This window comes from Miniopterus natalensis, chromosome 4 (genome assembly GCF_054644295.1).
Source record: "Miniopterus natalensis isolate mMinNat1 chromosome 4, mMinNat1.hap1, whole genome shotgun sequence".
In the NCBI taxonomy this organism is placed as follows: domain Eukaryota; kingdom Metazoa; phylum Chordata; class Mammalia; order Chiroptera; family Miniopteridae; genus Miniopterus; species Miniopterus natalensis.
In genome coordinates, this window is record NC_142084.1 from 48,608,517 (window position 1) to 48,622,917 (window position 14,401).

The following is a 14,401-nucleotide window of genomic DNA, read 5'->3' on the forward strand; positions in this document are numbered from 1 at the left end:
AAGCTAACAACTTGTCATAGCAAGGAAATATTTGCTAAAATAAACCACCTAGTAATAGAAATAGGTTTTCTTCACCACTCCAGCTTAATTTGATTATCGATACTGAACATTTAGTCTTCCAGACTGAGGCTGATTTTTTTTATGTTGGAAATATCCAGCAATAAACTGCAAACTTATCACAAAATGGAAGTTTGTACTTTCAAAAGATTCTTGTTTTATGAAGTTGATAAAATTTATGTTAAAACAACTGAGGATCTGGAATAATTTAAACAGGTTATAATTGAAGAGAAATCAACAAAGATTAAGATGCAATATGCACTTCGAAAGATCAAAAGAGAATGTTTAAAATAGCAAAAAATGAGTGGCCGTAAATTGATGAAGTCCTAGGATATATATTTTTTAAAATATGTCTTTATTGATTTTAGAGAGAGGAAGGGAGAGGGAAAGAGAGAGATAGAAGCATCAATGATGAGAGAGTCATTGATCGGCTGCCTCCTGCACGCCTCCCGCTGGGGATCGAGCCCGCAACCCGGGCATGTGCCCTGACCGGGAATCGAACCCTGATTGCCTGGATCCTAGGTCGATGCTCAACCGCTGAGCCACACCCGGCCTGGCAGTCCTAGGATATTTTTCAAAAATGATCTTTTTCAGGACCATGGCATAGTGGTTTAGAACTTTGATTATAAAGCCCGGGTCCAAATCACATCTCTACTACTTTGTAACTTTTGGCAAGTTAAACTCTGTGTCTTAGTTTCTTTTTTTCTGTATATTGACAATGATAACTACCTACTACATAAAATTTTATGTGATATTTATATTATTCAGAATATGTAAGATTCTTAGGAACATGACTAGCACATAGAAAGCATGATGTAATTGTTAGCTACAATTATATTTTCAAATCTAATATTTGTGAGGATGCTGTGATGATAATGGAAATAAAGAGGGCATATAGGGTTGATTTAACAAATGAGCAATTGATCGATGTTTCCCTCAAACTCAGCCTTTGCATTTTTTATTGCTTACTGTCGGATAGTAGGTTAGAACAAATCAAATATCATTAGTTACCAGTTATTATGACACAAAAATCTATATATGCACTATTAATCATGCAAATAGTTTTAATACCAAGGTTTACAATGAAAAAATTGTCTTGCAGAAGAAGAGAATTAGTTTTGGTGATTCTAAGATATTAGAAAAAATAAATGATAACAAGTTACTTATTTTGCTCATGTCACTTGAAGTTCTCATCTACTTATCTCATAAAGCTAGCATGAGTGTTGTTAAATCCTGAATTCTATTCTAGAGTAAATAATGTTGTTCTGCAGCCTGTGATGTTGTACATTTTCCCCCAGAGTATGTAGTATTCTTGATTTTGCAGATATAATGTTAAATTGAAGTAACCATAAAAAAGAATTACATATATATTTATTTTGAGATGATATATATTATACTGAAATATCTCTATATATCAAAATGTCAAATACCTAGTTTAACAGAGTTTTTTCTTGCCCACAAAATTGTTATATGAAATAAAAAGATATTATAGTAACTGAGTTATAGTAACAGTAATAGTAAAAATATTATTATACTACTATACAATACCTGTTAGATATAGTAATGTCTGTTGTCTGTTGTTCCCTTTTCACTTCTCTTTGAGTTACACATACACACATACTCACACACACAAATTTTCATTTGCAAAAAGCAATGTGGAGTTCATTGAAGATGTATAAGGGATACAGAGGTTGGGTTGACATCACATATTGCACAAATCACAAATTAAAATCTTTTTGATGAAGCCTTGACACACTTTTCCCATGGGCTTTGCCTTTTTCCTTTACCATGGATGCAGTCCCCAGCTTTGCCTCTCAACTCCTCAACTGCAAATCCTCAATTTTATCTGGGCCTCCAAATTTTTTATGCAAAACAATATGGTTCTACTTTAGATTTTCCTCCTCAATTTGCATAACCAAATATATCGCATTTCACAATTGACAACATTTACCTTTATTAAAAATGAATGGCAACTTATAGAATATCAGAAACCAATATCTGTTATATTCCTCCCTGTGGGGAAAATATATCTTCAGTCCTGGAGAGTAATAGAAATTCCTAGCCTCTGTCTTCTGACGTATTTTTTACACCTTCAGAGTGCAGTAAAATCTCATAGCTCTCCCTTTCCTCAAGATTTCAGGATGATATGATCTAAGGTATAAACAAGTTTCTCCTGGCAGGCTGGCATGTAGGAAAAGGTCATTGGAAGAGAAAATGTTAATGATCATTTGTTATGAAAAGAATCATAGAATTCTTCTGTGTCATTTATTCACATGGATATTGAAGTCACTAGGAATATTGAAAGAGTAAAAGTGAACAGAAATATTGTGAACCAGGAGCTTTATCCATTCATGAATTATGGAGTGAGAATAAGAGAGAATCCTATGTAGCTGAATGACCTGAGATTCAAAGAGTAGGGTCTATCAAACTATCTAATCTATCGATCTGCCATCTATTTATCATTATCTATCTATATCTATCATCTATCTATCATCTATCATCTATCTATCTATCTATCTATCTATCTATCTATCTATCTATCTATCTATCTATCATCTATCTATCTATCTATCTATCTATCATCTATTTATCATCTATCTATCTATCTATCATCTATCTATGTCTATCTATCATCTATCTATCATCATCTATCATCTATCATCTATCATATCATCTATCTATCCATCATCTATCTATTATCTATCACCTATCTATCTGTCTATCCTCTGGTGAATATTGGTTTGGAAAGAGGAAATAATCAAGAAGTGCCAATAGGGAGGCATGTGGTTATTTTATCATCTTCCTTGCACTGGATAGAATGGATCTGAGAGAAAAAATATCCTCCAATTGTTAAAATTATTGGACAAGTGATTTTCTTAAGGAGCAGCCAGAATTTTTTTAAAGTCAGTATGGTAAAGAACATGTTTTTATAAGAAATAGAAGACAAAAGAGAATTTCCTGATCAGAGCTGGATTCCCAGAGGGCACTTTGATGGGTTCAAGTTGGAAAGAAATAGAGATTGGATCAGATTGGGAGATGCGCACAGCCACAGAGACTTGGGTTTCATAGGGCTTCAGAAGTAAGTTAGGGTCTGAAGCACAAAAGAATTTGTGCAAATTGTCTTTTAGAGGAGAATGGATAACTATCTCTTGCATTGCAGTCCCATATATTTGATCCTCAGGGTAACATGAGGGGATACACAGGCTGACATCACTCACTGCAATTGCACTCTTGAGTTTGTTGGCACAATACAAAGTAAACTGAGGCATATTAAAATTTTGAGAGTTTATTTGAATAAAGATTATTTCAAAATGGGAAGCCAAACTGGAAATAACTAGAAGCACTCCACAGAAGGAAGTTAGGGGAAACTTTTATATAGAAAAGGCAAAAGCAAACTAAGGAAATTATTGATCAGCTGTAGTTTAAATCAAATGGCTGTTTGTGATTGGATTTCCTTGGGTTTTGATTTAATAACCTTGAAGCATTTATAGGCTTAGATTTTGGTTTGCTTGGTAGGCACCTTTGCATTAGAGCTGCCTTGGTCTAATGATCTTCTTGTTTAATTAATTTAAAAGCAGCAAATATAGGATTCTTGGGGTGAAATTGTTCTGACAGCTTTGAAAATCTGCTTCTGTGTTCTCTCCCATTTCATAAAATAACCCACCCATAGAATTTAAGTAAGCAAAGTCATTCTCTCGTGATTCTGAGTTTAAATAAGCATCTGTATTGAGTATATTGATTTAGCTTTTTCTTCATTTAGATTCTGTCATCTTAATTAGCCAATTCACATTAGGAATGCATATTAGAATGAAATATTTACCTAATGTGCACAAATGCCAACTCTTTATTAAAATAATAAAAAGAACTATGTGTTCACAGGATTTAGATTATGTTATACATATTTGACTTAAAAAGCCATTTGCTCAATGACTACCATATGTGAATACATTTACAAAATTAAATAAAAAGCAAGCACAAATAAGACTAGATATTTTTAAGCTAACAGTATGGACATGGCAATGGTGTTTTTTGTGACCTTCATACTTAACAATTTTCTTTAAAATTTTTTAGAAATGTTACATGGGGATTGGACCCTTAATCTTTATATTGTGTTTATAAAGCCTGTTACATTTTTAAAGATGTTTTGAAAAGGTTCTGATGTCTAGTCAGCATATTTATTTAACACCATGAGATTGGTAAGAATTGTTTTGTCTCATAGATACAAAGCTATTCTAGTGGGAACAAATTAAATACAAATAAGTAAACACTTGTATGGATACAGAAGAATGATAAGTGAGAACTTCCAGGAAATGACATGGTAATTAATCCTATTTAACATTTTAAAGCCCATAAACCTATCAGGTATTCAAAATAAGGCCACAGAAACTAGGTGTTTGACTCAGAAAAGCATTGGCAATATGGGTAGTTAGGTCCTAGTAGTACTGGGAATATGCTTTCAAAGCTAAAGATTTCAGAGTAATAATAACAGCAACAATTAGCACGTAGAGAAAGGCAAGGCCTGTAATTGTGGATTTTGGTGCAGCTCAGGGCTACAATAAAAAACCAGTACTCTCAATTGTATCTGGAAGCACAAGTAACTGTTGCTGGAGGTACCCTGGTCTGGAAATAGGTGCTTGTTAAGCCCTAGGAAATGAATTTCGGGGATTTGTGCCATGTGGGAGGATCTGAGGTGTATTGGCAAGATGTAGTGGAAAGGCCTGCAGGGCATGGATGCCCCTGAAGAGGCTGCCTGACTATCTCATCCATGACCAGGTAGTTCAGCTCCACCTCCCTGCGAAAGAAGTCCAGCCTCTAGGGCTCAGGCCTGCACTTGGTCCCACCAAGCCCAGGAGGGGGGCCCAGAGATGCTGTGCCATTATTTCGGCATAAGCATGCCAAGCTTCAGGAGCTGAGCTTAATAGCTGTTCCTTCCTGGCCCACTTCCGGCCCTCGCATGAGCCTGCTCTGCTGGCACACCCAGGCCCACCGGCGGCTGCCGAGGAAGCGAGAGCCCGAACCTTGGGCCTGTGTTGAGCTTTGATTATATTTCCATGGCTTGGGAGAGAGTAGGCTTTCTTTCAAATGATCAGATCTGTTTTCTGAATCTCCCTGGGTCTGTGTTGGTACATCCCCCTATCCAAACCCTTTTCCTAATCTTCCAGGATCTCATTTCCCTACCCTATGCGACCCTTTTCCCAGATTGTCCCAGGCTAGACTCCTCCCCTTTACGGGTGCCATTTTAGCCCCTACTATGCATGCCTCATATTCCTGCCTCCTCACCTGGATTCCGCTGTGCCTGTGCTTAGGGGAAGGACTTCCCCTGTGCCATCTGGGCTTCTGCTTCACATGCCTCAGCAGAGGAACTTCCCGGAGCTGGTTCTCTGCCCCAGTGCGGTGGCTGCAAAGCTACTTCCTGCTTCATCAGGCTTAATGTCTGATTCCATTTGCTCCCTTCCTTTGTTAATAACTGATGCCTAGATTAACTTAAGTAGTTTCAAATGTTTTTTTTAAATGCTGTTCATAATATGCACAACTGAAAAATTAACATTATTTTTTACTTATGAACATATTACTTGTAGCATCTTTCCTTTAGAATGTCAAGGTGGATTTAAAGTGTTGTTATGCATATAGAAAACCCTTGCAAGCCACATAGAAGGCCTTAAAAATAAAATACTTTTTTTCTCAACAGAGGTTTAATAATGTTCTCTCTTTAGCTGGTCTTTCAAAAGAATTAATGTTGGCCCTATATTATTATTATTTTTCAATGTTTTCTAATATATTAGACATGCTAAAAAACCTAAAGCAGAACTTAAAAAATGTGCTTATTTTCATTTATTCCTTTTCTTAATATAAATATTCTAGGGTGGTATCAGTTACATATGATTAAACAATTATAATACTAATTATTTACTGTCCTTTCACTTTGTTTATTTTGAGAAGAGCACTGTTTAAAAGTAATTATCTTGTTTATTTAATTTTTTTATTACATGTTCCCTCTCATCCTCTTTAGAATATTACCTCCTTGGCAGCAGAGATTATGCCATTCTTACTTACTAATTTATTTCCAACCTCAGCACAGTTCTTGGCATATTTTTTTGTAAAGAGAATGGAAAGAATGAGAGAGAGAGGAAGAAAGAGGAGAGGAAAGAGAGAAAGTATACAGGGAGGTGTCCAGACTAGTTAGTAGAAGAGCTAGCCCATATTGAGTATGAAGGGGAAGCTTAAAGCTAATGTCTGGAGATGGATATTCTGCCAAAGGAATATTTTTATTTTCTGCCTCTTGGGCTTAGATGTAATTTACGCATTTGCCAAGAGAAAAGTGAATATATCTGCCTCTTCTCAACTTCACAAATGTGATCAACTTTCTTTAAGATAGAAAAGCCCTGAGTTCTAATTTCACTAAGATCATTGAGGCTTTGGCATGGTCATAATTAGTTTGGAAAAATAATTTGGATGAGAAAGAAATCAGATAACTTGAACAGATATATGAGTATTGTATATGTCCAAGAATTCACAGTTGCCATCCTCTCCTGTCTTCACCAAGGAAAGCAAAGAAAGGACACCGAACTGGCAGATTACACTCCTCTGTCCTCTTATACCCCTTCTTCCGTAGTCTCATCACCATGACCTGCCTTAATACCATCAAATTCAATCCCATGTATATTATATCTTTTATGAATGTCAGCATAGTAATCTTGGATTTCCAAGTCAATCTATATCTCCAGAAATCTAATGTGCACACACCTCTATAGCAGGGAGGCAATTTTCTTACCTACCTCTGACACTTTCTATTTCTCTTTCCAGTTTTATTTATTTTTAGATAACTTATCATCTAACATACTCTATGTTTACCTTGTATATTTCTTTGATTTCCCCTTCACTGAGTGTAAATTTTGCATGGGAAGGGTTTTGTATATCTTTCTGTTGGCCGGTTTCTGGATCCAAGACAGTGCCTGACACATAGTAGACAATCGAAAATGATTTGTTGAATGGATGATGGAATAAATGAATGAAAAAGAATACTAAGGAGAATAGTTTATTTTGAGGAGGGACAGTTTTTATTTTTGTTTTTGAACTTTCTGTTTTGGAACAAAAAGAATATAGTATCAAAAAATTGAATCATCTCTGAGCTATTACAATTCCCCATGCAAATTTGACAGTTCTATTATGTTGATGTTAAATGTACCCCCTCTTGAAAGCTGTGTGCCTGAGATCCCTTGATGACATACATTCTGCTGATATTTCTATCTCATCACACTGACTCTAACCTCTTTGGAGCCCAAGATGGATGATATTTAATCTTTAGTCAGGGAAAAAAATATGTGTCTGTGTGTGTGTGTGTGTATCTTCAGTAATCTACAATAGAGTGGCCTACTAGACTGAAACATCATCATAGATACCTAAATGATAAAATAGTCAATGACTCTAGTCCTTTCATGAATTATTAGTCCAAAAGTAAGTAACATGTGTTTTGAGGAGCCTAGAGTGGGAAATTTTTGAAACTTGTGGCAGATAGAAAATGAAAGAAGTTCAGGGAATTATCAAAGCCCTACAAGTTTGGATCTCCTGTGCCAAAAAATACTTATGTATTACTAGGTGCCTGGGAAAGAAATCTACTTAGATTTTTTTTCCCAACAATCAAATACTCATCACTTTAAGGCTATCAAAACTCTGGTTAACCAAATCAGTTTTTTCCATGCTGATGAAAACTCATAGGAAAGTAGCTCCCTCATGTGAAACAACTCAGGCTGTACCAAAGTCCAGGAAACTTACTAGAGAGAAAAAAATATGAGAAAGTATGTTTTAAGTAGACTATTTCATTGACAAAAAATGAAATAAATGAGGAAATCATGTATTTAAAATTTTGATGAATGAGGTAGTGAACTGCTTCTCTCCTGTACATGGGCATGGCCCAATAGAGATGAACAGGGTTTTAGAAAGGCCACTAGCTAGACCATGAGCTTATCTAGGGCCCTCTCATTAAAATAGCATGCCCAGGTTAAGTTCTATAATCATGATCAAATCAAAATCAAGGTAGTCTTATTCCAGAGCCAGCATTCAGGAAAAACAGTAGAAGTTTGTTCTCTTGGTCTAATCCATGATTTAATTAGAGTAAAGTATTAAAATAGAAATAAATATGAGATAGAAAATGATGATAGTTCTTCCCTCAATTTTTTTCCATCTTCATCTCATTACAAAAAAAAAAAAAAAAAAACAGTATGAGATTAAAAGCCACTAAAAATATTATTAAAATACCTGACCAAACCCTGCTGTCACTGCATCCTAAAATTACCACGATAACATTACAAATCTTTAAGAAGAGCATAGCAAGGTAAGATCAAATACACTGTTTACCCTCCAACCCAAGAAAACTCATTTTCTATGATCTAACAAATGACAGATGGAGAATGACCGAGAGCTCTGTTGCTTTCTAAGTAGAAAAGCATTATTTGCTTTCTCATTAGGCTCATAGGAGAGATGGCTAAAGCCATCAGGTAATTTTGTTAATCCCTCCAGCTGGACTGTCCTCAAATGTAGAACTTAATACTTGCTATCACCAATATCTATTTATATGGACCAATTAAAACAGACAAATGTTTTGCCCCCTCCCCCAAAGCTGAAAATTAACCAATGAAATTTGAATATAATGTATCAGAATAGAGAAACCATTATGTTATCGGAATTGACTTTAGCAGTGAATATGTTATCATTGCATATTGTCCCTCAGGTGGCCAGGGATGGGGCTGAACATTCTAGTCACTCACATGCTAAGCTCCATCTTCAGAGCTCATCCACACACAGAAGTAAGTGAACTTTTAACATAGAATTGTTCCAAAACAGGGTTAAAAAATAAGCTCAAAAGCGCCTGAGAATCTTGAGAAATTAGAATCACAAATCTGTCATTGATGTAACAAAGAAAGTCTGAAACATATTGCTCTTCTGAAAGAAACAATAATACATCGTGAATGCACAACCATACATACACAAGTGGGTGGGGAAATCTTCAGTGGGTTATTTGGATAAGCACATTATATATAAAAGTCATATTTTTAACTTTAAATGATTACTTTTGAGAGTGTTCTATATGTAGTCTTGCCTCTGACTATATACATGTATATATGTATGTGTGCATGTGTGTCTGTGTGTAATGTTTATTACCACCGTAAGAGATAGATGTTACTATCTTCAATGTCTAATTGAGGAATTGTTAAGTGATTTTCCAGAAATTATAGAGCTGTTAAGTGGCATTGGCAGACTCTGTACCCAGAACTGGCTGACTTCATAACCTTTTTTTTTTTCTGATTGCACTGCATTCCATTTTTTAAAAGAAATTATTTTCTTTAATTTTATTTTTCAATCACAGTTTACATTCAGTATTATTTTGTCTTAGTTCCAGGTATACAGAATAGTGGTGAGACAATTCTATACTTTACAAAGTGGTCCCCCACAATGTTTCCAGTACCCAGCTGGCATGATATTATTGACTATATTTCCTATGCTGTACTTTACATCCCCATGGCTATTTTGTAACTACCAATTTGAACTTCTTTTAGAAGGAATTAGGGGACATCTGTACTACACTGTGTAACATTTTAAAACACACACACACCGTGATATACAGCTCCAAGCAATATGAACTACAGTGTCTGTCTGTGGAGAGTGTAAAAGAAAGCCCATGGAGCAGCTATGCAGCTACCCAGAGTGAATAGGAATGCTTGAAAAATCTTGGGGAGCTCTTTTATATGACAGGCAATAGTCAAAAGCAGTAGAGTATAAAAAACCTCCAGCCTCAGCCCACAGGACAGAGCACAGAGTAGAAAAGCAGTTGGATGTTTTCCTCACCCAGGCTTGGATAGATTTTCATCATCAGTCGGTGCATTAATCCTATATGGCTCCTGGAAGCAGTCATTTGCTTAATAGCTCCTTTGTGACCGAGGGAGTTAATGCACAGTCCCAAACGGCTGCACTTCCAGCAGGGAGGAGTTGAGGCAGAGGAGAAATAAACTTTAACTTATTTTTTCACAAATAATACAAGGACAAAAGTTGGAACAAACGATTTCACTTGTTTTGTTGGAAAAGAGCCCTGTTTTATTTTGACACAGGTCACTGAGACATAGGAAGCAATTTTCATATGGAGGTACAAGTATTTTCTTGAATCAGTCAGTATAAATGGAGCAAAGTAAATGAGTGAAATACAAAATATCCTTTTAATGTTCAGATTTTCTGTGTCCTACTGTGATATTTTTGTATTGGAAAGTTCAGACCAAATTCCAAGTATCTATCTTAACTTTATAATTTTATATCTTTGAGACAGTTAAAGGTACTTGTCCAGTAACTTAAAACCAGATTTTTTTTTAGATTCAGTTCTTTGCTGAACTGCACACTTAAAACGATCTATTAACTGATTATTACATATAATTAATAATACTATAGAAATATTAAGATATATATAATTGTATGCTTACAATTTTCTTGTCAGGTGATAAAACAGGAAGAACTTGGCAAAGATCTTTCAGATTGTACTTTGTATGATCTACTGAAATATGATGATTTTAACTCTGACAAGCATTTGGCTCTTGAAGAATTTTACAGATCATTCCGTGAGTATTAGATTCATTCCCTAATTTCTCTTTGTTTTGGTTTTTTAATTTTCTTTTAATTTTCTGTTTATTTACACAAAAGGTATGTTTGCCTGGTCTCGGAATACAAGCTGTGTCTTAAGAGAAGTAATATAATTGAGATAATTGAAGTGTTTGGCTGCACTGAAGTATTTGTAAAAGCTAAGGGATTTGGTAGTTCTAAAATGAGCTGGAAATATTCAATAGCCCTGGTTCTGGCTTAAGACATTAATTCCACAGTGCAGATTTCAAGGTTATTTTAGAGTAGGAACAGCGTTTGAACAGTTGTCCTCATGTAACAAAAACAGTTTGATTAATTCACACATTGACTTTATTTTTACTTTAGTCAGAAACCAAAATAGATTAATAGAACTTCAAATGTACAATTCTGTGATACATGATCTGAGTACTGCATTGTGTACCCACCACCCAAAGTCAAATCATCTTCTGTCAACATATATTTGACCCCCTGTACCCTTTACTACCTCCCACTCCTTTTGGTAACCACCACACTGTTGTCCATGTCTATGAGTTTCTGTTTTTCTTGTTTGTTCATTTGTTGCTTACAATTTTATATTCCACATATGAGTGAAATCATATAGCTCTTAATTTTTACTGTCTGGAAGGTTATTTTGCTTAACATGATATTCTCAAGGTCCATCCATATTGTCTCAAATGGCAGTGTTTCATCTTTTCTTATGACTTAGTAGTCTTCTATTGTATATATGTACATCTTTATTATATATTTTAACAATAATGAGCATAATAATACAAATTATATTTATACTGTTTCTTTGCAAAATGTTATAGTTTCTAAATTGTTTAAAGACTTCTTAAAATTGACTGTGCTTTATAAAGCAGTTATGAGGATGATTTGATAAAAATAAATTCTGCTAGGTTATTCTTTTATTCTTTTAAAATTAATTCAAAAGAGAAAGAACTAAGAGACAAAAACAAACAAACAAAAACAGAAAAGAAAGGTTTAGGAGTTGTGTGCAAAAACATAGAAAAAAATTAATTAACTGGTTGGTATTTGAAAATCACCAGAGAATCAATGTTAAGTAAGATTTATTTCAGAAATCTTAAATTTCTGAAAATTTATATATATATAAATTTTACACATATATATGTATATATATATTACATATTAAATATATATACATATATCCAGTATGCTATATATAAATATGCATGCATTACATATTGTTTTCCAAATGTATATTATATAAATATATTGGATATATATGGCTTTCCAAAAAGGCAGGCAGTAGGGTCTGTACTTGATATAAAAATATATGTTTCTTTTGCATTATACCTCTGCCATCTATCAGTGATCTAATATTAGAGAAATTACTTAAATATCTGAAAATCTATACAAATAAGGATAGTAATTTACTTATATAATAATTTATATTAACACATTGAATTATATTTTATGTAATACTTGATACAAGCCAATTAATAATATGTAGTTGCACATCACAAACCTATATATTTAAAAAGTGTATATAAATATACCTAAGGCAAGATATCACTATGCTCTTCCGATTTAATAAATTGTGTTTCCATTTTAAATGACAAGAGAGAATACAAGACAAGATGACTGAGTAAACAGGTATCCTTTAACATTGTTCTCAAGGCTAGACTACTTTTCAAAGGAAACAACAAAGCAGCATATTTATTTCATGTATATGTGAAGAAACTGAAACATATAGAAGTTAATAACTAAGTAGTCGAGTTTATAATCAAACTCTTGTCAAACTATTTATGAAGTCTATGTCTTTTCCACTGATCTTCACTCTGTAGTAAGCATTGCTTTGTCAACTCAGGATGGCAGGGAGAAGATATTATGGCTCATCAGGGAAGGAATTATTATATTTTACATTATACTGTCCTGCAAGATAGAAGGGGATAAATGTCAGAGAGGCCTGCATAAGATACTAAGTGAATTGAGAATATAATCTCCAGCTTTGGGAATCAAGGAGACTTTATGAAGATGGTAACAATTGAATTAATCTTCAGGATGAGTGGATTTGGACTTTGGGAGATGGACACAAAGAATAACATAAATAAAAGCTGGAGCACATGACATACTAGTGTATTTACAGAGACTAGTCCAACTGCAATATACCTTTCTGGTCTAAAAGTCTATATAAATATATCAATTATTATTACTATTTTACCAAATTATTAATCGGCCTAATCTATCAGCTCCTGTACCCCACCCCTATACTGTTATAATACATATGACTAAATATCAGTAGTAGTTGAAAAATATCAGTAGTAGTTGAAATATGTAGCAAATAGCAGAACATATTTTTGATGTTATATAATTTATCAAGCATCCATAAGATAATTAAGTGGCTGTAATTGTGTAGGATTTTTATTCAAAATATGCTTATTATTGATGGTGGAATGGTGGGGCTGGAAACAAAAAACAACAGCAATTAAAATAAGTGTGAATAATATGTTATTTCCATGACAGCACAACCAAGATTGAATAATGGTCCCTGCCAATATCAGTAAATAAGAATCTTTCCTAGAATACTGCTGCTTGCACCTACCATGGGGAAAAATAATACTGTTTAGGGGGATAGGGTTTGAAGTTGCTAAGGAAGGAAGGTAGTCAGTATTGTTCTAATAAATGAAATTCTGCAATTCAGAAATCTGAATCCTCAGTAGAAATGTTCAATAGAGAAATAGCAAAACATTGTTTATAAAGGAACTCTGTTGTACTAGGAACTACTGATTTGGATGGAAAACTGTAAGACTTTGTTAGCTATTAGAAGGTAATTCGGTTACAATTTTATGGAAATTATTGATAGTAAATACAATGAATTTAATGAATATTGTAATGATTCTGGCATTAGGTCAAAATTCTATATAATACAAAAGGTATACATTTTTAATATTCCAAGTCACAAATATATTAGGTAATGAAAGATCTTGTAATCAGCAATCATATCATGAGTCTTTTCTTTGGATAATCACAAAACTATCTCTTAACAATGACATAATGATGTTCACATAATTATTGAGAGAAGGCAATTTTCTTAAGCAATGCTGGAATTATAGGAGATAATTTAATATTCCTGTGGTCTCACCAGGCAGTTTTCTGGAAGGTTGTTACATTTTCAGTGTTACATCCTTGTTTAAACAGATCATGAAACTATATAATGACCCTTCAGAGATAGCATGGATGTGTCTGCATTAGCAAAAAGGTATTTTTACTTAAATGTGAATAGAAAATGTATATCTCTTTCTCTCCATCTATTACAACACTTTACAATGAAAACCACATTGTGAAGTTCAGTGACAGGCTTTGTATAATGACATGATTTTTAAAAGTCATTCTATTATAAGATGCTAGGTAGTATCGTGAATAAAAAGTGTGTAACAATAGTGAGAAAGCAATCTATTCAAAAATTATATATTAAGTACCTATGTGTATAGAGTATTGTGATAGTTAAAGTAACTTGAAAAGATAGGATTCCTTTCCCTTAGGAATATATACTCTTAGGCAGACAATGATAAAAACGAGAGATATAGTGAGAGTAAAAAATAATCATTTTTTACATCCAGAATGCATTCCCCCTGATAGTTCCTAAAAAGAAAACCCAGAAAGCTAGAACAATCCCTAAATGAATATCTATGAGAATAGACTAGGCCAGAGAAGTTAAGAAACTTATCTTGATTTACTGGTAGATATAATGATAGACAGATTT

General features: G+C 33.9%; 1 protein-coding gene across 1 annotated transcript in view; it reads left to right on the forward strand.

Moving 5' to 3' along the window:
* FSTL5 (follistatin like 5) overlaps window positions 1-14,401 on the forward strand; it is a 491,494-nt gene that overhangs the window by 248,966 nt on the left and 228,127 nt on the right. Inside the window, exon 6 of the mRNA XM_016200335.2 lies at window positions 10,538-10,658. Coding sequence (XP_016055821.2) covers window positions 10,538-10,658 — 121 coding nt within the window. The remainder of the gene's footprint in view (window positions 1-10,537; window positions 10,659-14,401) is intronic.